The sequence below is a fragment of the Cygnus atratus genome, chromosome 20 (genome assembly GCF_013377495.2).
Source record: "Cygnus atratus isolate AKBS03 ecotype Queensland, Australia chromosome 20, CAtr_DNAZoo_HiC_assembly, whole genome shotgun sequence".
Taxonomy (NCBI): Eukaryota; Metazoa; Chordata; class Aves; order Anseriformes; family Anatidae; genus Cygnus; species Cygnus atratus.
Genome location: NC_066381.1, coordinates 4,155,705 through 4,182,412, shown reverse-complemented (window position 1 = coordinate 4,182,412; position 26,708 = coordinate 4,155,705). Strand labels below are relative to the sequence as shown.

The following is a 26,708-nucleotide window of genomic DNA, read 5'->3' as shown; positions in this document are numbered from 1 at the left end:
TGTTTTTCAGCTTCCATTTCCAGTTTAAAAGCTGAGTTGGAAAGAATAAAAGTGGAGAAGGAACAGGTAAGGAGTCCTTTCACTGTGGGGTGTGGTTTTTTGTTTGTTTGTTTTGTTTTGTTTTTTGGTGTGTGTTTAAACAAAGAGAATAAGATTCTTTTTTTTTCTGCTAGTTCTATCAGGACTTTGAAAGTGACACTGTCTTGGTGTCTTTGTTGATATCAACCTCTTCATATCTGAGGAAATGAACTTTTTTCTCCAGCTGCCTTAGAGGTGTCAGTAACACTTCAAATATATTTTTTTGTGTGTGATGTTTGGTATGCCTAGCATTGGGAGAGAAAGAAAGCTGAACTAAGGAGAGAATTTTGAAATATGTAACACTATTGTTCCTTCATCTCATCCTGGTTGTGGGATGGTGGAGGGCTGGTTTATTTGCGTACATAACCTTTCCTTTCTGTAAGAAGGAACATCAGTTTATGCATTTACAAATTTTCTTACTGAAAGCACTGACATTGTACTAGACATTCTCAGACCATTGCAGCTCTTGATATTAGCTAAGAACGTACGTGCACCTGTGCTGTAGGTATTTTCTGTGACCTTTACAAAGGAAACACATAAGGTCATGCCTGGAACTTTGAGGGACAGAATTGCTCTATTGATGCCAGTGTGGGATAGGGAAACATTCATAGTTCTGTTACTTAAAATGTATTTTGTCTGTTTATAAATCTGCAACCAAAGTATTAGTGTAGCTAATTCCTAGCTAATATTAGGTTACCCAATTAATAACCCAAATATCAGCTCTGGTCGGTTCTCTCCAGCTCCAAAAGGAAGATGGGGAGAGAGAGAGAGAGATTATTGGGGTATTTTCTATCTCTCTAGGAGAAGTTATTTAGGTTTATTTCTGAATCCCTGGGAGACATTTGGACTGTATTTCCTATAAGGAGGGACTATGAGAAATTGAAGTGTCAGGAATTCTACTTCTAATCTTTTTTGTTTTGCTTTTGTTTTTTTTATTTGTCTAGTTGGAAAGTTCTTCACAGGAAAACCTGCAGCAGCTGGAGAGTCTGCAGGAAGCAAAAAACACTCTTGAAGAACAGTTGAAGAAGGAAACAGCAGCAAAGGTAGCTATGTCTGGGTGTGAAGTATATATGCATCTTCTTTGATGATCTACCTGTGCTCAGAGGTTATATTACAACACGGGAACAGAAGAGGAAGTTTTTGAATATTGATAAGATTGCATCCAATGGAGCTGATTTCACTGACAGTCTAAATCTTCGTTCCAATCACTTTGCACTTGGATTTTTAAAGCACTGCATCTGAATTGCTGCTGACTTGAATATCTTTTTTGGGGTGTTTTCCAAAGTTAGGCTTCAGTCTAAGACTTCTTTGACTAAAATTAAAGGCAGTAAGAGAATTTTATTTTCACCAGCAGATTACTGCCTTTCCTCTACAGTACGTTTTCATTAAAACTCAGAAACCTGCTCTTTCATTTTGAGGTCCCTGGACATAGTGCTGTTAAAAAGACGTGAAGCTTTTTCATGTTTTAACCAATCTAATCATGAGAAAATTTGTCTGATAGGTACTAGCTCCATATTTCACAGTTCAGAAAACTGAGGTGTGGAAAGAACGATTGGATTAATTTCTTGCCAGGCCTTTTGAGATTAACCATGCTTTGTTGCTCTAGTGTGCTCTATTCAGTTTAGATGAGTTTCTCCTTTTTTTAATTCAGTTTAAGTATAACATAAAGATTTTTTTTTTGTCTTTAGGCAAACCTTGAACAGCTGGTGTTTGAAGAGAAGAATAAAGCTCAGCGGTTGCAGACTGAATTAGATGTCAGTGAGCAAGTGCAGAGAGATTTTGTAAAGCTTTCTCAGACGCTTCAGGTAAGGGAAGTGCAATTCATAAGGTGCTACTTCTTTGTTTCTTTACTTGTCCAGGGCTGATTAAAATAAGAAATAGAAGTTGTAAAATTTCCTTATTTTGGTATTAATGAATGATTTTTAATTACTAGGGTAGTAAAATGACCGAGTATTCCTAGTGTTATATTAGTATTAGGGGGTTTTTATTCTGATTACTTAATCCTAGCATGTTCTTATCAGCAAAGGTACGTGTTTATTGTGCTAAATTGAACTGTAGGGAGCCGTAAGTGATGATAACTTTAGGCCCTAGCATTTCATTGTCCATCTCCTGACATTTTTCCTGTATGTTACATTCCATAGCAATTTAAGGTGCGTATATTTGAGGATAAAATCAGGAACTTGTACTGTTTGATCTGAATATATGGAATTGTTCCTCTTTCTGCTATACTTACTGCTACTACTAATTCCATTTTGTCAGTTTAATCTCTCTTAATGCTAACTGTAGAGCCGAGGGACTTGCAGTTGTAGTGTTTGCAGGGTGGCTGTCTCCTCAGGTAGCCAGGCTAAATAGGTTTCACCTTAAGTGTCTGGTTTTGGAATTTATCCCCCTAACACTGCTAAAGTCACTGTCCAGCTTACTAGAAATCTTGCTCACAAGTGGTATACTGAAGTTCAGCGGTCTCCCCTTTGGGTTCTTGCCCAGTCCACTCAGTGAAATTCAGTCGAATTAGAGATACAGATTATTTTGAGTCAAGTGTTCAGGTTTATTTGGAAAACAAAAGCAGGAATATTGGAGACTGTCCATCCAGCTAAGCTCTGCCTAGTAAACAATAGGGAACTGTCCTCTTTTGTTCTGGCTGTTTCTGGAGGAGTAGGTAGTACAAGGGAGGCTATTGAGTTGCCCTGGCTGGTGAAATTGTTTCTTGCTTGTCATCATCCCGCCTCTCTCTCTCTCGTCTTAAAAGTACTGAATGGACTGGTTTATGCAGTTCTTAGAGCAAAAACATACACGCCACTTTGAAAATGTGTGCTGCTGTTTCAAAACCTGCAGGTAGTGTGGTAGGCCTTCAGTGATGAGCTCACTGAGTGTTATAGCTCTGTATTTTCTTTTCTTTCTGCCCTTAAGTAGTTATTACATGTTATATTTTTTTAGCACTTAGTGAGTCTTTATGCTAAGAAAAAGCAATGGCTTGTGCTGTCTCTAGTGTCCATAGCACAACGTCTGCTGCATTACACAAGAATACAAAAGGAGAGGTTGCTGCTGGATGAGGATTTGGGTTTCTTGCTGTCATTTGTGTGTGAGGTGTCGACTGGCTGAGTTTAGGTATCAGCAATGGAGAAGAAGAGCTAAAAATCAATTGACCAATAGCTGGGAATTTACAAAAGAAAACCCAGAAGCTGATACAAAGAGCACAGGAAGCTGAATGACTGCCTGTGCACCCCCACCTCCTTCCTCTCAAAAAATATTGTGATCTCTGCGTTCATTTACATGCCGTTCTTCCTAGCGGGCACTTCTTCAGTATGAAATGGCTTATCAGACAAGCAAGTGACAGGATTATACTTGGATGTAGGAACATCTCATCCAAAAGCATTTCAGCTTTAATCATGAGAGGTTTGAAGGCATGTGCCAGGCAGGTCTGTACTTCCTTTACATTCTTTCCATGAACGTTTGTGGCTTTACACAGCTCCTCTGGTTTGCCTGGCCAGGACAGTGACAGTGGCTTGTTATTAGGCAAAAGAGAGTGACAATGAGGGCTTGTGTGGGCCCCCCAGAGAGTGGTTTTTATTTTAAAAGCAAAACTGTGTTGTATTTTGTCATCTCCCACCTCCCATTCTTGGTTCTGAATTAATTTTGTGTTCCTTCAAGCATTGCGTCTTTCAGCTAATGATATGTCTGTTGGCTCAGCTCTGCTTATGGGCCTATGGTCTTGTTTCGGCACGTTTTACTAGCTTGTTGTGTCTGTTGGTTTTCTGTAGGTGCAGCTGGAGAGGATCCGGCAGGCAGATTCCCTGGAGAGAATCCGTGCAATCCTGAATGACACAAAACTGACGGACATTAATCAGCTACCTGAAACATGACACCCTGATGAGCTGGCTCCAAGGCTGCATTTGGGGTTTTTAACTCATCTTTATAGCAACATTAATTATTATTTAACTCTAACCGAAAGAGCAGAAGACAACAGAGGGGAGCAATGACTAAGTTTTGTTTCTAGAGGGGAAAAGGTTTCATACTGGGCAGGAAGAGAGCACAAGGGTGACTTGCTGTGTAGGAAGGAGAATTTTCTAATGGAAACACTAATGAGTGTGGTGTTTCGTGTTCCACTGAGTGGGATCAGTCCTTACATTCTGAAAAACTTCCCCTCTTTCAGCCAACTTTGTAACCTAACATAGATTTTTTGAAACATTTACCCCCGTTTTTCCCTTTTTTTTTTTTCCTTTTCCCCCATTACTGTGATCAAAGTAGCTGCTGGAAACCATATTGTCCCTCCAAAACATTGAAGAGCAAAGTGGTTGAAGTTTTTCTGTTTGACTAGTCAGTAACAGTATTCAGCTAGCAGAGAGAATGAGGTGTAGAGTATGCTGTATGAATATTTTATATTAAAATATGACTTTATTAGCAGGACACTGGATATTGATCTTATTTCATAACTCAGTGCTTTTTTTTTTTAAACCATTGATTTTGTGTTGAAGAACTTGAATGCTGCTGAAATGTGGTGGACATGAGTGAGCTGTGTGTCTCCTGAACAAAAGAATGCCAATCCAAAAAACAAAAAACAAAACAAAACAAAAAAAAACACACCAAACCTGGAAAAACTGTACTGAGAACTTAGCTCCTTGAAATATTGAATTCTGATACTTTGGAGGAAAAAAAAAGCACAAGACATGTAGTGTTTTGTAATCTCTTCTCACAAATGTAAGTTTGAACATGGAATTACAACTAGTTCTTTCCCATCTCTAAAGCTGAGCAGTATATTGGCTTGGGGTTTCTACAGGTCTGTTTTGCTCTAGTGGGTGGCAATAGACATGAAGTCGCTAGCTTTCACTGAAATGGTCAAGGTAAGATGCTGAACAAAGCAAAGTCAGCTTGACCCACCTCTCCTGGGTCAGTTTAATCGTATGCAAAACAGTGACTGCACCTGGTCACAGAGCACAAGTGCACTGGAACTGTATTATTCTGCTGGTTCAAGTTTGAAAGGTACAGTGCATCTCTTAAAAGTATGGTATCATGTTACTGCTCAGAGTTGATTCCTACACGGTCCTGTATTTCTATAAGCATACATTTAAATTACACAACAGCAGAGGCAAAAAAATGTGATCAAACAGGCTTTAGTTTTGGGTTTCTTATTATATAAATACTATGGTGGTACCATGAGCATTACTCCTCCTTTTTCTGCTTTTATTGGAGATTCATGCATGCAGTTGGATAGCAATGGTTTCATGTATGGCTGTTGGAAATAGAAATGGAGTTCTTGGACTGGTGGTCCCTCATTAAGACTCAGTTAGAAGAAAGGCTGAGAGAGCAGCTTGTTTTTGTCCAAAATTTATAACTTAAGCTTGCCTCTGTTGTTTACTGTGTTTTCTTTACATACTTGGTCACAGATCTGATGGTGGTGAAGAAAGCCAGAAGTGACAGAAAATGCTCCAAGCTGTAATGCACATGACTGTATTTTTAGCAGTGTATATCCTGCTACTAACATAAAATTGGAAGGAACTGGTGATTTCAAAGAGGGTTGCCTTAAAAACAGCCAAAAAGCAGCACACAAGCTCAATTGCTTGTAATTTATTGCAAGAATTAAAGCATTTTATTCATCCTAGTAATTAATTCCTTTCATAATCCTGACACCCAACATTTTTCCTACCTTGGTAACAACTAGACTAATAGACAGCGGAGTTATCCTCTTCCGGGTGACACCTTATGTCACTTAGCAGATGTTGAAATGTGGCTTAGGTTCTTTATTAATTGGCTATTACCAGATTTTGGGTTTGTTAACCTCTCAATTTGCTGAACTGTGAGGTGACAGCAGCTGCCTTCTGATGCATAAATCTAATACGAGATGTTTTGCGTTCAGTTTTCCAACGGTTAGCATACTGTTCTGTTGAATAAACTCTTTGGAGTGTGTGGGGAACAGGCCTTTGTTAAAGAGCTGCAGAATGAAGAGCATTTTCCTGTATGCCCTTTCTTCCTGAAGACTAACTCTTAACTGGTTACTGATACTTAACGTGTGCAGCAGTGTTTCAAGGAAGCCTGTTGTTTTATGGCTAAGCTACGGTGGCTAATCTCAGCAAGCTGAATACTTGAGGAATTGCACATGAAGACCTATGCAGAAAAAGACTTTTTAGTTGAGTTTATGGACTGACGTCCTAATGCAAGAGCTGTTAATGGCATTTCAACACCCCTTTCTGGTCCAGCTGTCAGTGCCCCTTCTCAGCAGCCCTGCCGTCCTCTCTGTTCTTGCCTTAAACAACCCTGGCCTTAGCTGACTGTTTTAAGTAAGTTGTTCTTGACTAGAGCAGGGTTTGTGTGGCTTTTCCTTAGCGTATCTTTACAGATTGTTGCCTTGGCTTTATATAGGTGTGGTATTGTCACGTTGCAGTTGGTGGCTGCAGGGAGCCTTTCCGCAGTCTGTAGGGGAACAGGTGAGTGGGCAATCAGTCTGATCAGTCAGAGGCACAGTAACAAATCTACCAGTCGCAGAATGGAGTTTTGCATGTGTGTGTCTTCATATGCATGCCTGTGTGTTTTTCTCAGTGGACAGCGATGGCAGGTAGGGGCAATTTGAAGAGGCTGGAGGCACGTGCAGTAGGGCGAAAAGGGGACTAATGAGAACTCACCTGAAAGGAGTGGTGCTGCCTGCTGAGTTCCTTGCTTGTAAACCAGGCACTGCGTGAGTCAGTGGGGTAATTTCCTTTGGTTTGGAGAGGAAGGGTCTACAGTTACTGTGTGGTGGTTTTCCTTTTTACCATTTTATGCCATCATGCAGCCTTAGTCCTGTTTAAGTACCAGCTATGACCATTTTCCTAGCTGGAAGGTAAATACTTCTTTTTTTTTTCCACCAGCCACTGATCATCCCTTTTAAAAATGTATTTTTTAAATTAGAAACCTGACTAACCACAGGCATGTAGGAGATTTGCTCACTACAACCAGCTGTTCTGCTAACCCTGAGGGGAGCTCACTCCTTGGGAAGGAAAACACAGCTTCAGAAGCAGTAACTCAAGCTTGTGCTGAACTCAAATATAAGAAATTCAAAGCAGCCTTCAAAAAAAGTGTGCCAAATTTGCAGAGCAAATTTAAACCACTGTCAATTAAGTGTAGTTAAAAGCTTTTTCTGTATTCACTCAGTGGATTCTGGTGTCTCTAAAAAAAAAAAAAAAAAAAAAAAACAACCAGCAACTAAATGCTTTTCCCTCCAATTCTTGGTGTCCTGGAGCTTGATTTGAATGGGGTGGTAGGTTTGCCTCACACAGTAAGAGAGTTTGTTTTTTTTTCCTCCTTTTTTTTTTTTTTTTTAACAGGCACTACTTCTAACCTGGCAGGTCACAGCTCTGATGCACAGGGTGAGTGGATTAGAAAGCTGGATTCTGTTCGTGCGGACTGTAAAAGGGATGAGATCAAGTTTTGTATGCATTCCTATACTTGTATAGTCTTAATCTGTACAAAAAAAAAAGCAACAAAAAAACAAATGTTCTTGCAGCATGTCTGGTAACCTCGTTACCTAACAGGTAATAACAGCCCTCCTTTCCTTACAGCTTTATTTGGCACCTCTTGCTGTGCCACTTTTGTAGCAGTGCAGTACTACTTTTCAAAACTGAGCTTGACCACGTCACCTTTTCTAAGGGGAATTGGGGGGGCAGGGACAACAATTATTTATTGTCCGCTAAAGTTTGTCTACAGCAGATAATTGGTCTTTTAATGTTAAGACGGACTTCAGAGCTATCTTTTGACAAAGGCGAACAGTGTTTGGAAGTTAATACTGCATTCCAGTGAACCAAGCCATTGGTGTCCTGTGCAATTGTGGATGTAGAATTCTCCTGTCTACAGGATTCAAGTGTAACCATTTGTTAACTGTACTGAAGGTGTGTCCTTTATGAAGAAAGTGTTCCAAATTAAAAAAAGCTGCTGAAGTGTGTACGCTTCTCTCGTCTTTCTACTTTGCCTTCTGCCACAGGCCTCCCACTGCAGTAACTGTGCTGTGGCCCCAGGGTGGGTGATGCTTCCCAGACTAAGCCCAGGGAGTTTTCTGAAGGAAGCAGCAATGCTTTTCCACAATACTGAGCTAGCTGTGAGTATTACACTGTAATAACTTAAGGTTTAAGATAACCTACTGCACAATCTCCTTCCAGGAGAAAAGCAAAAAACACAGCATGTAAGGAATCTTATCAAAAGTATTTTAATTCATAGTTATCTTTACAAAATAATAAAGAAAAGGCATATTGTCCATCTTACAAATGTTAAATTATACAAGGGGAATTACCAGAGAAAATTAAAGCTCATCCAGCTTTTCATTGTAGGTTCATCTTCATGGACATGTTAGAAGTTCACGTGGCTTCTGATGTCATTGATCTGTTTTACCATTTCCCTTATGTGTTCTCCCCTTCAAGAAAAATAAATTTAAGTCAAAAAGCTGTAAGTCATTTTTGTTCAAGACCAGTCAGAAAAATAATTTAAGTGGTAGAAGCAGAGCATGGGAACACTTTTTGCAAGTGATTTTGTTAATTACAGGCCTTGTACAGACTGCCACAAGGTACTCAGACAAAAAGCAGGCTTAAAAGCAGATTTAGTTTAGTAGTAGCATAAGATGGACCAGTGCCACTGTCATAAGCTGGCATGCTTTATGCTTTAGACTATCTCTACAACCTGCAGCTGGTGCAGCAGTCAGCCCCCTGCCCCCATGCATCGAGGTTAAACTATACCCTACAAACTTGACTAGGACAGCTTATGTAAGTGCCAGGGCTTGAATTCTACGGGAGAATCCAAGCTTTAACTTACTCTTCTTTCAGAACGGTTTGGATGCACTTGCTCTGGTAGGCACTGAGGGTGATGCTGGGTTTTCGTGGGCTAGTACCTTTTTCCATCTTTTTCTGCTGGTATTCCTTCTTCATTTTAACCTAGAAGTCACACACAAAAAGAAGACCTGCAGTCAGCCTTGGTTCTGCCTGCCAGAGTGAAAGTAAGTTGTAGCTACAGAGGTGTCACATTGCAGTAAATTCTGATTCTGTCTGGGTTAAAATCAGCTTGCTTTTGCATTCTTCCACAAAGTGGAAGGGGGTAGGAGGATGGTTGGACCAGATGGTCTTGCAGGTCTTTTCCAACCTTAATGATTCCCTCACTCTACAAAGAAGAGAAAATTAGTGCTAGCACTGAGGAATGGTGTGGAGACTTTCTTAGGGTTTACACAGGGTTCCAGAGGTTGGTTCTATCTGTATTAGTAATACGGTTCAGAAGTTATTTTAGCATGATGTTGCTAATTTAATGAAGGCACGAAGCTGCTCTATGCAGAAGGACTGTATTCTAATTCAGCACGATCATTGTGAATGAAGTGTAATTGATAACCTACCAGCCAGGTATATTATCTCACCTGTCTGATTGCATTGCTCAAGTGCTGCAGCTGGTCATGTATTGTCTGCAATTCCTTCTTCATATCTTTTTCACTGTCTGATAGAACAGGAAGCTGAGAGTGGAAACTACGAAGTACTTTCTTCATCCTTCATATATAAAGCAAGAAATGTTGCTGAATTAACTCACCTGTTAGACTAGTTACACTCAGATACCAACAGTCTTCCAACTACCTGTGAAGCATCATTTGTCATCCTTCCTAAGTCTTAGAGGCTCAAGACTCTACTCTCCTCTTTCAGCTAGCCTCACACAGCATTTCTCAACAACAAGCGGACTCAGTACTGAAAGTCACCATTTAGCAAAGAGAATTTCAGCAGCCCAGACTTCCAACAAACCAGTGAGGCACTGTCCTGCCTACTCTGTTCTTCTGCCATGCTGGCAAACTTACATACATAACAGCAAGTAATCTGTGATGAAACAGAGTAGTTTGCACTCACCTATTCATAATATCTTCTTGCTTCTCTTTAGCTTCCTCATACTTGTCAGCCAACCGTTCAGCCATTTCCCGCAAACTTTTCCTTTATGCAATTGAGAAAGGGTTGTTTATTTCTTATTTACATGTAAATTAGTCTGTATGTAAAAACAGACAGAGCCTGAAAAAACTGGAGTGGGGAATGCCTAATTAAAGCCATACTGCCTTCCCTTCTCAGATAATTATTTCATACAGGGCCCCTTTTGCATGAAGTTGCATCATTCTGGATTTTGACTTGACAGATGTAGACAGATTATACTCACTTTTCTTCTCGACAGTAATTCAGATCTTCTAGTTGCTTCTTTTTCTGCCCCAACAGCAGCTTCACTCTTAAAAATAAATGTGTACATAAAATCAAGCCACCCACAACAACAATCCACCTGAATCTGTATTTAGGCCACATAAAGAAAACACAGAAGTAATCAATACTCCTTGAAGAAGGGAGACCTAAAGCCACTGAGACAGGGGCAGTGTTGAGAACTAACTCTTCCATTCTGGCCCAACTTTAAATACCTTTAAATAAATCAACAACTATAATTGAAAAAAGCAGAGATTTGTTTAATGCAATTTCTCCTTTTAGCAGCTTTGTCAGGATTATTGCTGAGGTCAAAGATTTCCTCTGCCACGCCCAAGCACAGGCAGACTGACTTCCTTCATCCACACCAAAAAAGTTCATCTCTTTTTACTTTTTTTTTTAAACACATTTTACTCAGTTATGCTGGTTAGTCCAGCAGAGGAGGTTTAGTGCTAGGTACTTAGTGGCATCGTTCCACCAGGACACTGTACAGCACTTTTTATGAGGGATTTTTTCTTACCTTTGTTGAATTTCCTCTTTTGCCAAATCTTGTTTCAGTATATATTCTTCTCTGAACACTTGTGTGGCTCTGCTAAGAAGCTGAAGGCATTCTTCAGGGGGAGGAGCAGCGTCTTTATCAGCAGATCTGAATAAACAGGAGAGGTTTTTTTGCAATCCTACTCTTCCCTGTTCCTTGGAAAGGTTAAATTAGAGCACTTACAGTAAGGGCTCTGGGGGTTCAGATATGGAAACGAGGGGCACAAGTAAATCCCTCTGCTATAAAGCAGTTTTCCCAAGGAGGAAATCACGAGCTATCTAAAGATGCTTAAAACCCAATGGGACAGCCCTGAACAACCTAATGTAGCACTGCAGTTAGCCCCGCATTGAGCAAAGTGATTCCCTTTCCAGCCTAAAGGGCTACATTATGTGATGCCACGTCTGTAGAGAGGCACAGGTCTGCTGCAGAAACTGCATCCCTGTTACTGCTGGTCAGTCAGGAGCTGATGATGAACACGTGGTGTTCCTAAAGAGTCCTCCCTCTTCACCTTCCCTAGGAAATGGTTTTTACTTACTTCAGGAGCAAGGGATTGGCAGTACTACGCTGCAAGATGCTTCGGATGTGCTTCTCAAACGAGTGCTGGGAGTCAGCCAGGATCCGGAGAGGGGAAACAGCAACATCTTTGTCTTCCCTGGTACACAGTAGAGGAGGGGATGCAGGATGGACTGTACTTCTGCCAGAGAACATCAAATACAGAACACTGGTAAGGCTTACACTGCACCAGAGTTTAAACAGTAGTTAAAACAAAGTAAGGAACTCATCCACTGCGGGATTAACGTATTACAGCAGCAAATCAGAAGTGGTCCAAGAGGAAATATTTCAATTATGTGATAAATCCAGCTTTAGACAGGGCTGGTGGAGCTCAAATCCCCACATCTTTGGTCATAGCTGAAAAGGTCAAGAATCACAAATATCTTCTTATTTAAAAGTAAAAAAGTAACAAGGCAAGCAAATATTCAAACGGCAACATGACCCAATCTCTGAAGAGTTTCAGATTTGCAGAATCCTCATATAAAAGTGAACAAAAAGTCAACAATGATGTCAAAATGTAATATTTGTCTGAACCCTCGTTAAAAGTGATACAGATTAGTTATATCCCCTCTAACCACCTTATCAGTACTAAGCAACTACCCTGAGAACACTTAAGTGCTCTGCCAGAGATCGTTCAGCAGGTAAACTTCATTGTGCTTCATTGTGCAGAAGTCCAGGGTGAAAGGATCAAAAGAACAGATGGGGGAAAAAAATCTGACTTTTTTATAGGACAGTCATGGACTTCGGTCCAATTAAGACCCACGTACAAGAGCGGCCTTGTAATACACTCATAGGTATTTGTGATGCAGATCATCGTAGGCCCCAGGATGTCAGAGACTATCCAAAATCCTCTGATAGGAGCAGGTTGCCTGAAGGGAAGAACACACAAGCATTACTCATTCAAAAAAAATCATTCTTTGTTCCTGAAAGTTGTTGTGCAAGTTCTTTTGGAGAATTTCTATTTATAGCAATCAACTTAAGCCAGACACATGTCACAAAGCTAAGAACCACTCTTCTGAAGGAGTCCTGCAAAATAATTCTCGCACCATGCAGTCTGACTGAGTCAGATGTTACCAGGCAAAAACTCATCCATCCTGAGAGAGGGAGCACCGTACAACTTAACTGTGAATCAGAAGCTAAAATCTGCCGTGACCCTGGAAACTTCACCCCCTTCTAGTGCAGGGCACAGACTTCCTCAGGAAAAGACTGCTTCTGCCAGTACACAGGTGCTCTGCACACCACCTCATCTGCTCTAAATGTCACTTCCTCAGGTGGAAATTCACACCACTGGATATTTGCCACCTATACTAACTTAGGGAACGCTTTAAATTAGATGACTGATGTCTACTAATAGCGTATTTTTTTGTATTTTCAATATGTTTAATACATAGCATTCCACAGAAGTGATCAGGCCATATAAAAGTGAGATGACACAGCCAACATAAGTATCACACAGCCCAGCCAACGATGCCTCTTAACCCTGATTAGGGTACCTTATGAGCTAAAAAAAACCAAGCTGTTCTATCAAGGCACAGCTTTGTCTTTTAACATGGGTAAAAGGAACACATCGGTGCTCAAGGCTCTTAGATTAATCAGGCCCCAGAGTTTTACTGGGATAGGTAAATGGAAGTGAAAGTTTCTGCTGGTCTGACAGGTAATTTTCAGACACAAAAATTTAGCTCACGTACCTAACTGTGCATTAAGAATCCTGATGCATGAAATGCTTATTTATATTTATTTGAATTCTGTTAAGCTGATTTCATTATTTTTAATGATAAGAATGCAGCAGCAGATGGCTAATCATAAATATTTTTCCAGAATAACTCACTGATTTGGAAGCAACAGAAAGGGTTTTTTTTACCTGCATGGCAATGGTTTTGTACAAAGAATGTGTTCAACAAAGCACTTCTGTTCTGCGCCCAGCTCCTGTAAACTGTCTTTATCTTCTTCATCTGCAAAGAGATTTGTCAGAATGCACACATCCACTGTGCAGGGTAAGGTATTCTCAGTATTACTCACACGTTCCCCAGCTTGTTACTACCAAAACATAGCTGTTCAGACAGTAATCCCTTTCCCCCTTTCCTCTATGTGCAACAGAGTCTTGCCACTCACCTGAACCAAGGAATTTGTGCAGTTTGTTGATCCACGTCAACCCCACGCTATGGACACCAGCTTCATGTGTGCAGTGGTATCTAGAGGGACATTTTGGATCTGAAATTTAAACAGCAAATGTAGCAAATGGCACTGAACGAAGAAAATCTCATTCTGCAGCTGTGCACTGTTGAACATGTGTATTGACCTATTGTCCAGTCAGCATTAACATCTCGTTGCAAGTACTGACTAGCACCTATCCACAAAATGAGCTAGGTGCATCAGCTGCATTATTAGAATTCTGCATATAAATCAATTACACTTGCAACGCCTGTTACTAACTCCTCGTGCATTGTTTAGAACTACTTGTATTACACGACATCTGTCTCTATCCAGCAGACTATCAAGGGAAGATCAGTCAATGGCAGCCGACCAGCTTTCAGACAAGCTTCTTGTTCAGAAAGACCCCAACCCTTTGTCCTACCCAACCTCCTGCCCCACATGATAGGCTGATAAACAGACACCAACTCTTCCTTCAGGATCCATCCTCACCGGTATATCACTTGCTTACACGCATAGATCAGCACAGGTGCAACAACTTCAGCTTTCTAATCCACAGCTGAAATAATTCAGTATTTTGTAAACATCAATAATCCGCCCGTGAGTAAACAATAAAGCGCGTCCCAGCCTTGCTCTTTCTTTTAGTGATCTGCAATATTTGCCATACTCTACCAGGTCCTATTTACGAAACACAAATCTACCAAATGGCTTTTCGCACATCTGTGGAGAAGCACACGCCCCCTTGTAGATACACTTTACATCGGGAAGGATGATGAAACACCAGTTACCTTTCTGCCATTCATTTGAATACAGCAAGTGGTTAATAAAAATGATACCAAAAAACCCAAATGGTGGTAATAGGTACTGAATGCTCACACCTACTTCAGAAGCAAGGTTCAGCAGTTCCTAAGTTCTTTTATGGCAACTTCCCTTTTACCCTGCAGATTTTCCACAGCTTTATTGAAGACATCATGCAAATGCTTATTCTAATGCTGCTGTTTGAGACCAACAGTAATTTTAAAATAACTTGATCCTAAATTCATGAAATAAAGCAAGTAAAAGACAACAACCTGAACCACCACCCTACCTTGATGCAGTTTGATTGGGCAAGAGAAATCAGACTCCAAAGGCTCTTCCTCATCTCCTGATGCCAGTTTCAGTGCAAGTTCCAGCTCAACACATTCAAACACGTACAGGGAAGGAATAAGATCAGATCTTGGGTCCCATGACTTTTCTGACTGTAAAGAGCATTGAATTCTTCTATGAGTCAGCACTTAAACAGAAATACCAACACAAATAGCAGTAGGAAAGTGTTACGTAATATAGGCACGTGTATTAATCGCTACAGAAATTAGTTTAAGTCCCCTTATGTTTTTCCACTTAAAAAGCTTCTCTCTGACACGTGGTTTCTTCAGAAGATCCTCTTTAAAACAGCTCATAGCAAGTTTGATTAAAAACTGCTATACCTGCAGGATACACACAAGCGACATTTAAAACAAAAGCGAAAGAGGATCACGGGGACTGGCTGGAGTAGGAGGAGGACTCACTACTTGGTTATAGAAGAACACAGCTTTGGCACTTGGCATTCACTGCGAGGCATTCACTGCTGTCTTGAACTGTGACTGAGGAAGCAAAACGAACGAGACAAGGTACCTGCTCATCATCCTCTTCTGCATCCAGTACCACACAGTGATAAAGCATTCCCGATTCAGTGGCAATCACCAGGATGTTTGGAACACAAGGCAGGCAAAGGACAGCACAGGCATCATAGCCGTAATTATCTTCTGCAGCAGGGTGCATGGGCAAAGGGCCGAGCAGCTTGCCAAGATTTCCAGTGCTGGAATAAAGAAGATGTGCTCACAACACTCGGTGTGGAAGGAGAGTTCCCCACGGCTGCCTGCAGGAGTCTGCTGAATAACAACTATAGAATAAGGATGATTAAAAAAAAAGAACAAACGTGATGGTTTGGAGTTCTAACACACTGTTCTTGGAGTTATGTCTACTAGCACTGCCACAAAGAAATGAAACAGATTGGAATACAAGAAAAATCAGCCCAGCATCCATTAACAGAGTCCCAGCCAGGTGAAGAGACGGCTCTCCAGCCAAATGTACAAACGTACAGGCACCCCATGAAACACAAGGATGAATCTAAGCCTACCTCTGTATCAGGCTGATATACGTGAGGAACGTCTCTCCATTTTCATATAAGATGTACAGCGGGTAAGCCAGCACTTCATCGCGCCCTCGCTGTCCAAGTACGTTCTTTGGGACTGGCACCAGCGGGCCAAAGTCAAACGCCACCGCAGTCTCTCCCAGTGATGCTGTGTAGGCTCTCCTAGGGACAGGTCAGAACAAAACCTAGAGTCAGCGACGACTGTGAGAACACAAGTGTTTAGCTAGGTCCATCCGTAAGTTGAATTACTTCTGAGCACCTGTCCATCAGTCCTTTGATATATGCTGCATTCAGCAGCAAAAGCATACAGGTAACGTCCTTCTTAAGAGGCCTCATTTCTGAAATGCACCCACCAGCCAGCACAGTTTCACTGAGTAAGAGGCCCTCAAGTTTCTCCCTCTCAATTAGGCCAAGGAGAAAATAAAAAGATAATCTGTTTTCTGCATTCCCCACTCAAAAAGCCCTTCTTAATCCTTAAAGATAATGCCTATTTTTCAAATGACTATTCTAACAAACACTAACTGTACAGTTTGTTCCCTCTTTTAGAGAGATCAGGAAAAAAAATAGTGCAGCTACTGTGCTAGGAAGAAGTTCTAGCACAGAAGAAGTCTGTGACCAGTAAGTCATGAGAAAATTCATAACAGAATTTAAGGTGGATTTATCACTCGTTAAAAACATGACTGAGAATGCAGAGCTTATTCTGTCAAAAGCATGTCAAAATGCAAGAAGCCACACAAACCCTTTGTTGATTGTAAGAGTCTCCTCCTCTGAATCTGAAAGAGTAATCACTTTGATGGGCGTCTGAGGTACCTTCAGGCTGTAAATCCTAGAGGAAAGAAACAGCAGTAACGGTCATGCAGGAACACCAACTGATATCGGCCAGAAATTCCTCCCATCCTATCTTACATTGCTGATTCTTGTAAGAAGGACAAAGCACAAATACCTAGCGAAAAATCAGGCACGCCCCAAAGGAGAACACGAGCAGGTTTTACCTTATCGTGTTATCTGAAGTCAAGAGCACAATGTGGGGCTCCAACGTCTCGCAGGGATACCACGCGGCGTGCTTCAAAGTCAGAGACGTCGAGCTTGTGAAGAACCTTTCAGCGATGGGAATGGTGCTGAAACACAGAGCAGAAACAGGCCCAGCGACAAGAGTTACCTCTTTGGGTGGGGGCAAGAGGGGCTGGGAGGAGAACCAAAAGGCTCCGTCAGCATTAGCGCTGGGTGTTAAAGCTGGGCCCTCCAGGCGTTGTGCTGCCAGCTGGCGCCGACCCACCTGCAGTTCACTGTCGCCTTCCCACCCTCGAACTCAGAGTTCTTGCCCCAGCGCTTGGGCAGCTCCAGGGCTGTGAGCCCCTTGGTGCCGACAAGCGCCACATGGTGCTGCGTGGGGCTCAGCAGCGTCTGGTACACCTCGAACAGTGGCGGGTTTATGCACAGCAGCGTCTGACAAGAGAAGGGGGGGTCAGTTAGTGCCGGGGGGGTGGGTGGTCAGTGCTGGGGGGTCTGTTAGTGCTGTGGGGAGGACTGTCAGTGCCACGAGAGGTGGTCTGTGCTAGGTGGGGTTGTCTGTCAGTCAGGGCTGGGAGGGTCAGTCACTCAGTCAGGGCTGGGGAATCTGCCAGTGCTGGGGGTTGCCCACCTCACGGACAACCTCCTCATCTCACCGACCACCCCTGCCCCACGGAGCTGCCCCCACACTCAACTCAAAGCCCCCCCTCACCCTGCCTCAAGTCCCCCCCAACTCATGGACCTGCTCCCCGCCTCATAAACCCACCCCTTCAGCCTCACGGCCCCTCTTCCCACCTCATGGACCCCTCAAGCCCCCTCCCTGCCGCAAGCTCCCCCCCCCCCCCCCCAACCCCCTCCCCCCAGAACCCCTCTCCCCTGGCAACCCCAAGTACCCCTCCCAGCCCCACGGACACCCCCCCCCCCCCGCCTCAAGGACCCCCTCTGTGCCTCACAGACCCCTCCCCACACACACTTCAAGCCACCCCCTGCCCCACAGACCCCTCAAACCCCCTCCCCGCCTCAAAATCCCCCCCACACCTTACGGACCCCCCCTCCCCGGCCTCACGGACCCCTCGAGCCCCCTCCCCCGCCCCAAGCCACCCCCCCCACCTCGCGGACCCCCGCCCAACGACCCCCCCACGCCTCAGCGACTCCCCCCCCACCTCAGGGACCCCCACAGGCACCTCACGGACCCCCCCCCACGCACCCCAAGCCCCCCCCACCCCATCCCCACCTGGTAATGGCCCAGCCCCGGCTCGGGGCCGCCGAGGCGGCGGAGGCTGATGGCGTGCAGGGCGCCGCTCTCGCCATCCCACAGCAGCAGGTCCCCGTCCAGGCCCAGCAGCAGGTTGCGGCTCAGCGCCGCCCTCGGACCGGCCCCGGGCCGCGAGGGGCCGGCGGCGGCGGCCGCGCGCTCGCGGAGGCGTCCGAGCACGGCGTGCTGCGGCAGGGCCGCGCGCCACTGCTCCGCCGGGCCCCACTCGGCCGCCATCGCCCCGCGCCGCGCGCACGCAGCCTCCCTCCCCTTCCCCCGCGGCCAATCGGCGCCGCCGCCGCGCCTCGCGACGTCATCGCGCACCGCCGCTCCGGACTACAAGTCCCGGCGTGCCGCGCGGCGGCGGGCAGAGCGAGGCGGGCGGCGATGGAGGAGCCGCTGCGCGGGCACCGCGCGCTGTACAAGGCGCCGGGCCTGGCGGCGCCGCCGTGGAAGGAGACGTACCGCCGGGTGGGTGAGCGCCACGGGCACCCCGCGACCCCTCCCCGCGCTCCCGGGTCCCTCGGGCGCTGCCTGACGCGCCCCCTGCGCTCCGCTCCGCTCCCCCCGCAGCGCTGCGCCGAGAGGCTGAGGAGCGGCCGCGCCAAGCTGCTGGAGCGGTACCGGCGGGCCGGGGCCGGGGCCGGGCACGGGGGCGGCACGGGGCCGGGAGCGCTGCTGGTGCCGGAGGTGATGGAGCTGGAGTGGCACAGCCTGCAGGCAGCGCGGCGAGGCGACGCGGCGCAGGTCAGTGCTCGGGGCCCCTCTCGGGACCCCCCCTCCCGGCCTCCTCTGGCTTCTCCCGACCTTGCCCCAGCGGGGCCGGAGCCGCCTCCCGCAGGGCGCTGAGCTGGGGGGGCTGCTCCAGGCCCGCTGGGGGAGGATTGCGGTGTGTCTGGCTTTCTCCAGTGCACGTCCGTGCAAATAAAGAGGCTTACCAGCCGGGAAACTGAGCAGAATGGATTTGCGCTACCGTAACAGGTGGAAGTCATGGGAGAATGTAGCTGCTATGGGACAACTGCTGACTGCTGTGCCTTTCAGATGCTAGAGGACCCCCATGAGCTAGCTGTGCTGGATGAAATCCAACAGGAGTTGATCTTGCAAGGTAACTTCTCAGCACGTCTTCTAGCTCCTGTTTGAATTGCATTACTCCTTTCTAGTAGCTCCTGTGACTGCACTTCTCAGTTCTCATAGACCACGTGACAGAGGGGAAGAGCCTCCTTAGAAGTCTCTGTAGCCTCTCTAATGCACTGAAACCCTGTTGGAGAGTTCTAAGAGTTACGCGGCATTTTAAGGTGTCTGTGAGAAACCATCAAGAGGCTAGCAGAGACAGCACTGTGGTGGTTGGGAACTGTAGGCATCTGTATAAATAAACTCAGAATATTTCTAAAGTGGTGGCTGGAAAGTGTTAAAGTCACCCAGTTGAGATCAGATAAAGGATGAACCATATGGAAAAAAAAAACTAACAGCAACAGCTTCCTCAAACATAAAATCTGCTTCAAAGAAAGAAAAGTTAGAAACTAGTGCCTGCATCCAGCCAGCAGCTACGTGTATGCCTCAATGCTGTATTGAGCTTGTAACAGATACCTGAGGATATATATGCACATATATCTTTCAGAACAACTGGTTATAGAAGAATACGAGCAAAGCCTGCAGTTTGACGAAGAATGTCTCAATGCAATGCTTGATGGCTTGGATGCCAGCAACAAGATCATCTGCCCGGTGTGCAGAAAGTAAGAAAGCCCTCAGCACTGGAACAAAATTCTCCGCTCTCTTACAGCAGTTCGTGCTCAGAAACAGGCAAAAGCAGTAGGCAAACAGGCTGCTGTTGGTGTGAATTTCAACAAAACAGAAAAACGAGCAATGTTCTGGCTGTTCAGGTGCTCATTGTACGCTCTTTCTAGGAACACCCTGACTGTGAGTTGTCACTCAGTTTTCTGCCAGTGTGGCTTGTACATCCTTACACAGGTAAGCTGTGCTGTGAGTGATGTCTTAAGTCTGCTGTGAAGAGGCAGCTATAAGTAAGCTACAGACAAGAACTTACGTGTAAAATTTCTTCTTAACCCAATTTTTCTCAGGGTATGACAGAACAGAAGCTTCGGGCACTTCTAGAAAACACTTTAACAGAACACAGCTACAGGTGCTTTCACAACCCAGAGTTCACAGTTACGGGTGGGATGGAGGAGGAAACAAGTCTCCTCATGACCTGTCCGGTGAGTCGAGTATCGGGATCCTGTCTGACACCAAGTCTTTCTGCCTGGATCCATTTCTTGATCACGTGGGCAGCCGCAAGTCCACGGATCCCAGGGGTTGTGTTGCTGTTTCCCCCCCAGCTTAAACTTTCTGGAAGTGGTTTTACTTGTGACCACCAGTAACTGTAAAAGAAAGAGCTGACTGTCCCAGCTTACCTTCCCTGCTGAATTAGGGGATCTTTCAAGGCTCCCTCTAGCTCAAGCTCACAAGTTCTTACAGCTCTGCTGCTTAAGTTGAATCCCTGTGCGAGTCTACTTGTGCACACTGTGTACCTGCATGGGGGGTACAGGTTAGGAGCAGAGCATTTCAAACAGTTTTGAACATCAATAACTGGCTTTGTACACTACCATAGCTTGTCTGTTCAACTTAACCTTACCTTTTGTAAAGGTCTGTGACTCCTGGACGGTTCTCCTGTAGGCTGTTTCAGCTGCTGCTTTTTCACTGGAAGGACTTCAAGATTAAAAACCCACTCACAGCTGCTACTCTCCCTTAATGTATACACTTGTATGTGCTGTGTCAAAACTTAACGTGGCAGTAGTACTGCCTTAACCTGCACTTTTGATGGCACAGCACAGGTTTTATAATAAATATACTTAACTTATTTTCAGGCTTCTTGTTGTTTTTAACAATGGTGTTTTTATCAGTGATCTCACAGCTTGCACTGAACTTTAACTTTGGTTTTTAGTCAATGACAGCACTTGGAAGGGACCTTAAAGGGATGTTTAGTTCCAGCCCTCTGCCACAGGCAGGGACACCTTCCCCTAGACCAAGTTGCTCACAGCCCCACCACCCTCATAGGAAAGAACTTCTTCCTTAAGTCTCCCCTCTTCCAGTTTAAAGGCTTCCTGATAAAGAGCCTCCCCCATCTCTCCTGTAGCCCCCTTTAGATCCTGGGAGGCTGCTCTAAGGTCATGAAGCCCTCTCTTCTCCAGGCTGACCAACCCCAGCTCCCAGCCCCTCTCCATAGGAGACTGCTGACCAGCCTTGACCCTCCCCTGGCCTTGCTCCAGCAGCTCCTTGTGGGGGAGTGGAATGCAGTGCTTCTGCTGGGGGGGGTCTCACAGGAGCAGAGCAGGGGGCAGAATCACCTCCCAGTACCACAACCCGGACAGAACCCTGCTCCTACATCCAAGGTGCTCAGTCAGGTACTGCCCAGGCCTTTATAAACAGTTACCAAAAACTTGTCTCTCATTCAGCCACAGTTACCTTAAGCTGAAGCAGCAGTAAGGCAGCCTAACCCTCCCCCTCCTTCTTCCTGCGCCTCCTGCACAACTCTGCTGAGCCTTACCAGCCGAGTTACACAATTCCAGCCTAAAAGGTAATCCTGGATAAAATTAACAAGAAACAACCCATGGAGAGGTACAAGTCAGGTGACAGTAGGTGTTCTGACAGTCTCTTCTTATTCTGTTCATGGATGTGCTCAAGCTTAATTAGAAGCAGCTCTTTAATGCACTGCCAGCTGGCGTGCAGTTCCCAAACGTGGCAGAGCACCTTCTGCAGTTCTTCTGCTCTGCCAGCAAGACTTACCGTGACCTCGAGGCAACAACTGGAGACACCAGTTTGAGCAGAAGGCCACAGCTGCTGCCCTGCAGCAATGCTTTTGCCATTAGCAGCCACAGAATTTGAATCATTCTGCTGGAACTGAAGCGTTCCAAACTCCCTGTGGTATTTTTCTGAAGCAGATGTATTAATACTAATACAATAGGTTAGCGCAGCACTTTCCTATTTGAAACAACTCAAAGTGAGTGTCTGAGAGACTGAATACTACTCTGCAGCGCAGGCAGCCAAGACTTCAGTCATACCCTACTACCACAACCTGCCACAAATGAGATTCACAAACATAATTAACACAGCCTGGCCAGCAAAATTCCTCCTACAGCCACAACTATGCTGACAGAAAGGCATGCTGTGTGTTTGAAGGTGCTGGAATAGCTCTCCCTGGAGAAAACTGGGACAGCACACACCAGCTCTGCAGCACCAGCTCTGCAGAAAGCTTTACTAACACCGTCACCCTCCTGGACACCCAAACATTATTGTTATGGCAACTCTCTTGTCAGCACGAAGAAGAGAGACCACCCGTTTTCAGTGACTCGTTGAACAGCCTTTATTCTTCACATTCGTTCTTAATTGTATGAAAACCACCAGGCAGGGTGAGGCAATTCTACACAGTAATGTTTGAGAACTTGATCTGGGCAGCAACATAAATACAAAACCCAAAATACAAGTGAGATTCCTCCCTCTCCCATGATGCGCACTTCCAAACTCAAAGGTACTTACTCTCCATAGCTGTTGAGAAGATACATTTGGGTATTGCTGGCTGGAGCACTGCAGTGTAATGCCCACAGCTGAAGATTAGTTTCCTAGCCTAACTTACTGACATTTGACAAAGCTTTTAAGGTCTTCCAGGAATTTAATGTACTCCTGGTGTTCCAGCGCAGTGCTGAGCTCAATTAACTCATCAGCAAACGTGTTGTCCACTCCTCGATCAGCCAGGAAATCCATTAAGTGATCGTACAGAGCCTGCAAGAGGTTGACAGAAAATGTCCTTAGCAGAGCACACCTGGATAGGGGTTGCTTTTGGGATGCCCTGTGGCAGTTGGCATCTCTCGCAGGATGATCAGGCTGCCTCCCTTGGGAGACCTCTGCACCTCCCCATCCCCCTCCTCAGCAGGGCGAGGGGCCTGGAGGAAGGGGACAGGGCACAGGTCATCGAGACTTGGGTGTATAAACCCAAACCCAGCAGCATGCACAGGCTGTGCCCTGGAGTTGATAAACGGCCTGCAGGGCCAGGAGATAAAGGCTGTCAAAGGCAACGCGTACCAAGCTCTGCCTCTCCCCTCCGCATAATGTAGGGGCCTTGGGAGTAAAGTGTTTTAGTATCTGGAAAGGGTAGTATCTGATGGTTGGTTTGAGAGACCAAATCTTTTACCATCAGCATTTTTTCCTGGTTTTAATCCTCCTTAACTATTGCAACTGCAGCACCTTGATGCTTGCGGGTTCCCCCCCTCGCTCCTCACAAGAGCTGCTGCTTGGTGCAGTGCTAACTCCTGTCACACTGCCTTTAAACAGACCAGTGACAGCGAGCAAATGATTCCTTTTGGACTTCTGCAATCTGAGTAGATAGTAAATCATACAGATTTCTAAATTAATTTGCTGTCTCAAGTCAGACAGAGGGGAAAAAGGCAGCGTGGAACATTCTAGAGCACGCCGACCAATTTGAATATGAATGCCTCCTAAAGAGATGCACCCGAGGAGTAAAGCTTTCATCATATGATACATGGCCTCCAACTCAGCTGTAACCTTTTGGAAGCCTGGCATTACGAACAGATAAGCAGATGCCAGATAGCTGGATGTTAGTTCTTAGTGTCACTACTATGAAATCATACATGGAGAACCTAGAAAACAAAGACATCTACACCTGGTATCTGTAAGCAACACTGTTAAAGTCATAGATGAAAGCAGATTTGACCAAGTGTCAAAGCACCTGTAAAGTGTGTTACAACTGCTAGGAAGTCATCAGCTCACAAAACCTGGAAGAGAATTAGCTTCAGCATATCAGTCCCAGCACTGTGTGACTGCTGGGACCACCTAACAACCCTCATTTTGCAGCGGAACTACTGCCTCGTGGCACGCTGGGAGAAAGCAGGGGAATCTCCAGGGTGACACATCCTGGCCAGGACTCATTCGTAAATCAGGAGCAAACGGGGAGCAGCTGGAGTGCCCCCTGCAGCCTACGGCCATGTCAGCAGCACTTACCCAGTCAAGGGAATCTGTATTGAGGGTGTAATTGGTGTCCTTCCAATCTGCTTCTCCAGTGGGCTGAAAGCTGACCTCCCTGATTGTGAAGATGTCGCTTTCCTCCTCTCCCTCATGCCCAACCTGAAACAGGAAATGAGATGCAAGACATTCATTAGCTCTAATTACAGGGCACCATCAGCCGTTCTATCCTGAAGCCTAGAAATACGGCGACACTTCAGGCAAAACCAGGCAAAACCTCAAGACCGGTACTAAAGCTGCTCCTCTCCCCTCAGCGTGTGCCTGAGGACGAGCACACACGTGCCCGAGAACACAGGAAATCCCACAGGAGGTCAGCCTGCCAGCTGCTGCTGCCAGAGAGACCTGAGGAAAACCAGCAGCCCGACCTATTCAGAGATGTACAAGTCTCTTCTGCATGGTTCTCAATCGGTCTTCAGAAGTTTGTCTAGCCTTTGTCAGCTAACACTGCTTGCACAAGAGATCTGTTAAGGTTTACAAAATAAGCCACAGAGATCAGCCTGAAGCCAAGTTCTCAATTCAATTTTATCCCTTCCTCCCTCCCTCTTTTCAAATCTCTGCATCTCTTTGCGATGATGCCTCGTACCAGTAAGATTTGCAAGTTACTGCTGCGTTGTATTAAATCTATCTCGTCTGAGCTGTTCTTGTTTACCCCTCTCGAAGTGTCACTCCGTTAAAGAAGCCGTGCCTCCCTTCTCTAATTTCACTCAATAAGCTGGCCTACAAGCAGCTGATCAGAAAGCCAGGTCAGGACATAAGGAATGCAATGGAACATCTCCCCAGAGTTTATCCTTGCAAAGATAAAGCCTCTGAGTTAAAAAACAGGTAAAAGGAAACTGCATTTTCTGCAGATTCAGGAAACCAAGAGACTATAACCAGCAGTTAGACCCAACAGCGGCACAATTAATTACACTGCAGTAAAAAGCAGGAAATGCCCATGCAGTGAGCCACAAGCCAAAGCTGGCTACAGCTGACACAGGACCAGCTCGATACTCACCTCATCTTCGGGATAATGGCAGTCAAGAACAAGGGTCTGTTTTGTATCGTCTTTAACTACTTCCACAACAAAGTTCGGAGTTGATGTAATATCAGGCTAAATAAGAAAAAAGTTGCATCAGCACTGGAGTCTGAATACGAGCCCAAGTGACCGCAGCCCAGCCCAGCGCTGCCGTGCATCGCCCCCTTCCTGAAGTCCCTTCAGCCTCCTTCCCCAGCCTCTGGACAGACCTGCACAGCCTCCCCTCCCCGAGGTCTCTCAGCTCTTTCTCTGCTCCCCATCTGGTCACAGCGGGAGAAGTCACTGGTCACAGTGCTCGCTCAGCACCAGACACTGCAGATCAAGCCACCAGCCTCAAATTCCATTGCTCCTTTACAGTTTTTAGCAGTACTTTGACTAAAAGTCTTATTAAACCAGACTGGGACCCTTCTGCCCAACACCACTGTGCAAGGGCCACTGGAAAAAAGTCTGCGTTTTGCAACTTGATACTTCCAAATATCAAGTGTGCGGGGGGGGCGGGGGGGGGAACATAACACTTCCTAGTGTTCTACCTCCTAGTTCTACCCCTCCTTCTGTTCTACCTTCCAGTGTTCTGCTTTCCCCCTGTGCTCGTACCCACCACAAAAGCTCCCACCAAGACATAACTTTACCTCCTGCTCATCGGGTTTCTGATCTTCTTGTGTTTCTTCATCAACCGAAGGTGGAATGCTGTTGTTGATGTTGAACGTAACCGTTATCCTTCAAAAGAAACAACAGTAAAGACTTTACACACACACACTCACCAATTGCGCTTCTCTTATTTAAAATGTTTGCCTCAGGCACAGAATTAGTGCTGACGAATCTGCATGCCCTGAACAAGGCTGTACTACAGAGAGACACACCCTAACGAAGCTGACTCTGATTGTTCTTGTGAGCATTTTTTCAGGTTTTATTAGACCGAATTTGCTGGTTTTAGGGCAGGAGGAACGGATGGGGGCAGGCCGCGGCGCTCACCTCTCGCCGGCCACCTTCCGGAGCAGCTTGGCCTCTGTGCCGTGCACCTCCAGCTCCCAGCCCCCGGACACCTTGGGCAGCGCCTTGTGCTTCTGGATCTTCTTCTCCTCCTTGATCTCATCCGCCAGGAACTGCGCGAAGGCTTTGTCCCCTGCCAACGGGACGGGGGGGAAATGTCACCGGCAGGGGACAGCCCCGGGACCCCCCCCCTTCCCCCCTCCACGTGCAGCCCGGGCACGTGTCCGCCCCCCCCGGTGTCCCCCCGCTGTCCCCCCGGTCCCTTTCCCCCCTCACCCTCCGTGTGGAGGCCGCCGCAGCCGCAGGAGACGCCGCCGGCCGAGCCCCGCCGCGGGCGGAGCAGCGCGGCCCGGCCCCCGCCGCCCCCCAGCTGCCAGAGGGAGCGGGCCGGGGGCTGCAGCGCGGGGCCGGGCGGGGGGGCGCGGGGCGGGAGGGCGGACACGAGGCGGCGGCGGGGCGGCGGCGGCAGCAGCGGGCGAGGAGCGGGGACGGCGGCGGCGGCGGCGGCGCGCAGGGCCCGTGCCAGCAGCATGGCGGGGAGCGGAGCCGCCGTGAGGCAGGGAAGGGAGGAGGAGGCGGCCCCGGAACGGCTCGGCCCCAGCGCGCCGGAACTGGAAGCGGCGCCGAGGGTTCGAGACCGCCCCCGGCGGGTCGGGCGGGAGGAGGAAAAAAATTTAAAAGCACCACAAAAAAACACCACAGGAACGAATTAACAAACCGAAAACAAACAAATGAACACCATAGTGAGGGCA

At 46.2% G+C, this 26,708-nt stretch overlaps 4 protein-coding genes across 8 annotated transcripts in view; 2 read left to right on the top strand and 2 right to left on the bottom strand.

The window, feature by feature from the left end:
- The window catches only part of RABEP1 (rabaptin, RAB GTPase binding effector protein 1), a 51,994-nt gene extending 44,620 nt beyond the window's left edge, over positions 1-7,374 (top strand). For all 4 annotated transcript variants that reach the window (XM_035559078.2, XM_035559079.2, XM_035559080.2 and 1 more), the window contains exons 15-18: positions 11-66; positions 1,023-1,121; positions 1,767-1,883; positions 3,837-7,374. In XM_035559078.2, coding sequence (XP_035414971.1) covers positions 11-66; positions 1,023-1,121; positions 1,767-1,883; positions 3,837-3,938 — 374 coding nt within the window. In that variant the 3' untranslated portion in view covers positions 3,939-7,374. The remainder of the gene's footprint in view (positions 1-10; positions 67-1,022; positions 1,122-1,766; positions 1,884-3,836) is intronic.
- Positions 7,375-8,228: 854 nt separating this feature from the next.
- Positions 8,229-18,177, bottom strand: NUP88 (nucleoporin 88). Its single transcript, XM_035559081.2, has 17 exons — positions 17,901-18,177; positions 16,932-17,101; positions 16,648-16,773; positions 16,395-16,481; positions 15,641-15,817; positions 15,136-15,319; positions 14,570-14,720; positions 13,444-13,542; positions 13,193-13,283; positions 12,099-12,200; positions 11,315-11,473; positions 10,762-10,887; positions 10,210-10,275; positions 9,912-9,992; positions 9,437-9,563; positions 8,848-8,966; positions 8,229-8,452 (listed from the first exon to the last, which is right to left on the bottom strand). Exons 1-17 carry the CDS (start codon positions 18,156-18,158, stop codon positions 8,389-8,391), a joined length of 2,187 nt encoding a protein of 728 aa, XP_035414974.1. The 5' UTR covers positions 18,159-18,177; the 3' UTR covers positions 8,229-8,388.
- Positions 18,178-18,283: 106 nt separating this feature from the next.
- Positions 18,284-20,775, top strand: RPAIN (RPA interacting protein). Of its 2 annotated transcripts, none has more exons than XM_035559077.1 (7): positions 18,284-18,392; positions 18,495-18,668; positions 18,963-19,026; positions 19,540-19,654; positions 19,826-19,889; positions 20,000-20,134; positions 20,562-20,775. In XM_035559077.1, exons 1-7 carry the CDS (start codon positions 18,309-18,311, stop codon positions 20,589-20,591), a joined length of 666 nt encoding a protein of 221 aa, XP_035414970.1. In that variant the 5' UTR covers positions 18,284-18,308; the 3' UTR covers positions 20,592-20,775. The 2 variants fall into 2 exon arrangements, with proteins under 2 accessions (XP_035414970.1, XP_035414969.1); XM_035559076.1 differs by having other exon boundaries at positions 18,903-19,026.
- Positions 20,776-22,253: 1,478 nt separating this feature from the next.
- On the bottom strand, positions 22,254-26,503 carry C1QBP (complement C1q binding protein). The gene is made up of 7 exons (XM_050714736.1): positions 26,382-26,503; positions 26,233-26,309; positions 25,939-26,089; positions 25,596-25,683; positions 24,946-25,041; positions 23,931-24,053; positions 22,254-22,694 (listed from the first exon to the last, which is right to left on the bottom strand). The coding sequence occupies exons 1-7, from the start codon at positions 26,486-26,488 to the stop codon at positions 22,545-22,547; spliced, it is 792 nt and encodes a 263-aa protein (XP_050570693.1). The 5' UTR covers positions 26,489-26,503; the 3' UTR covers positions 22,254-22,544.
- Between the last annotated feature and the right edge of the window lie 205 nt (positions 26,504-26,708).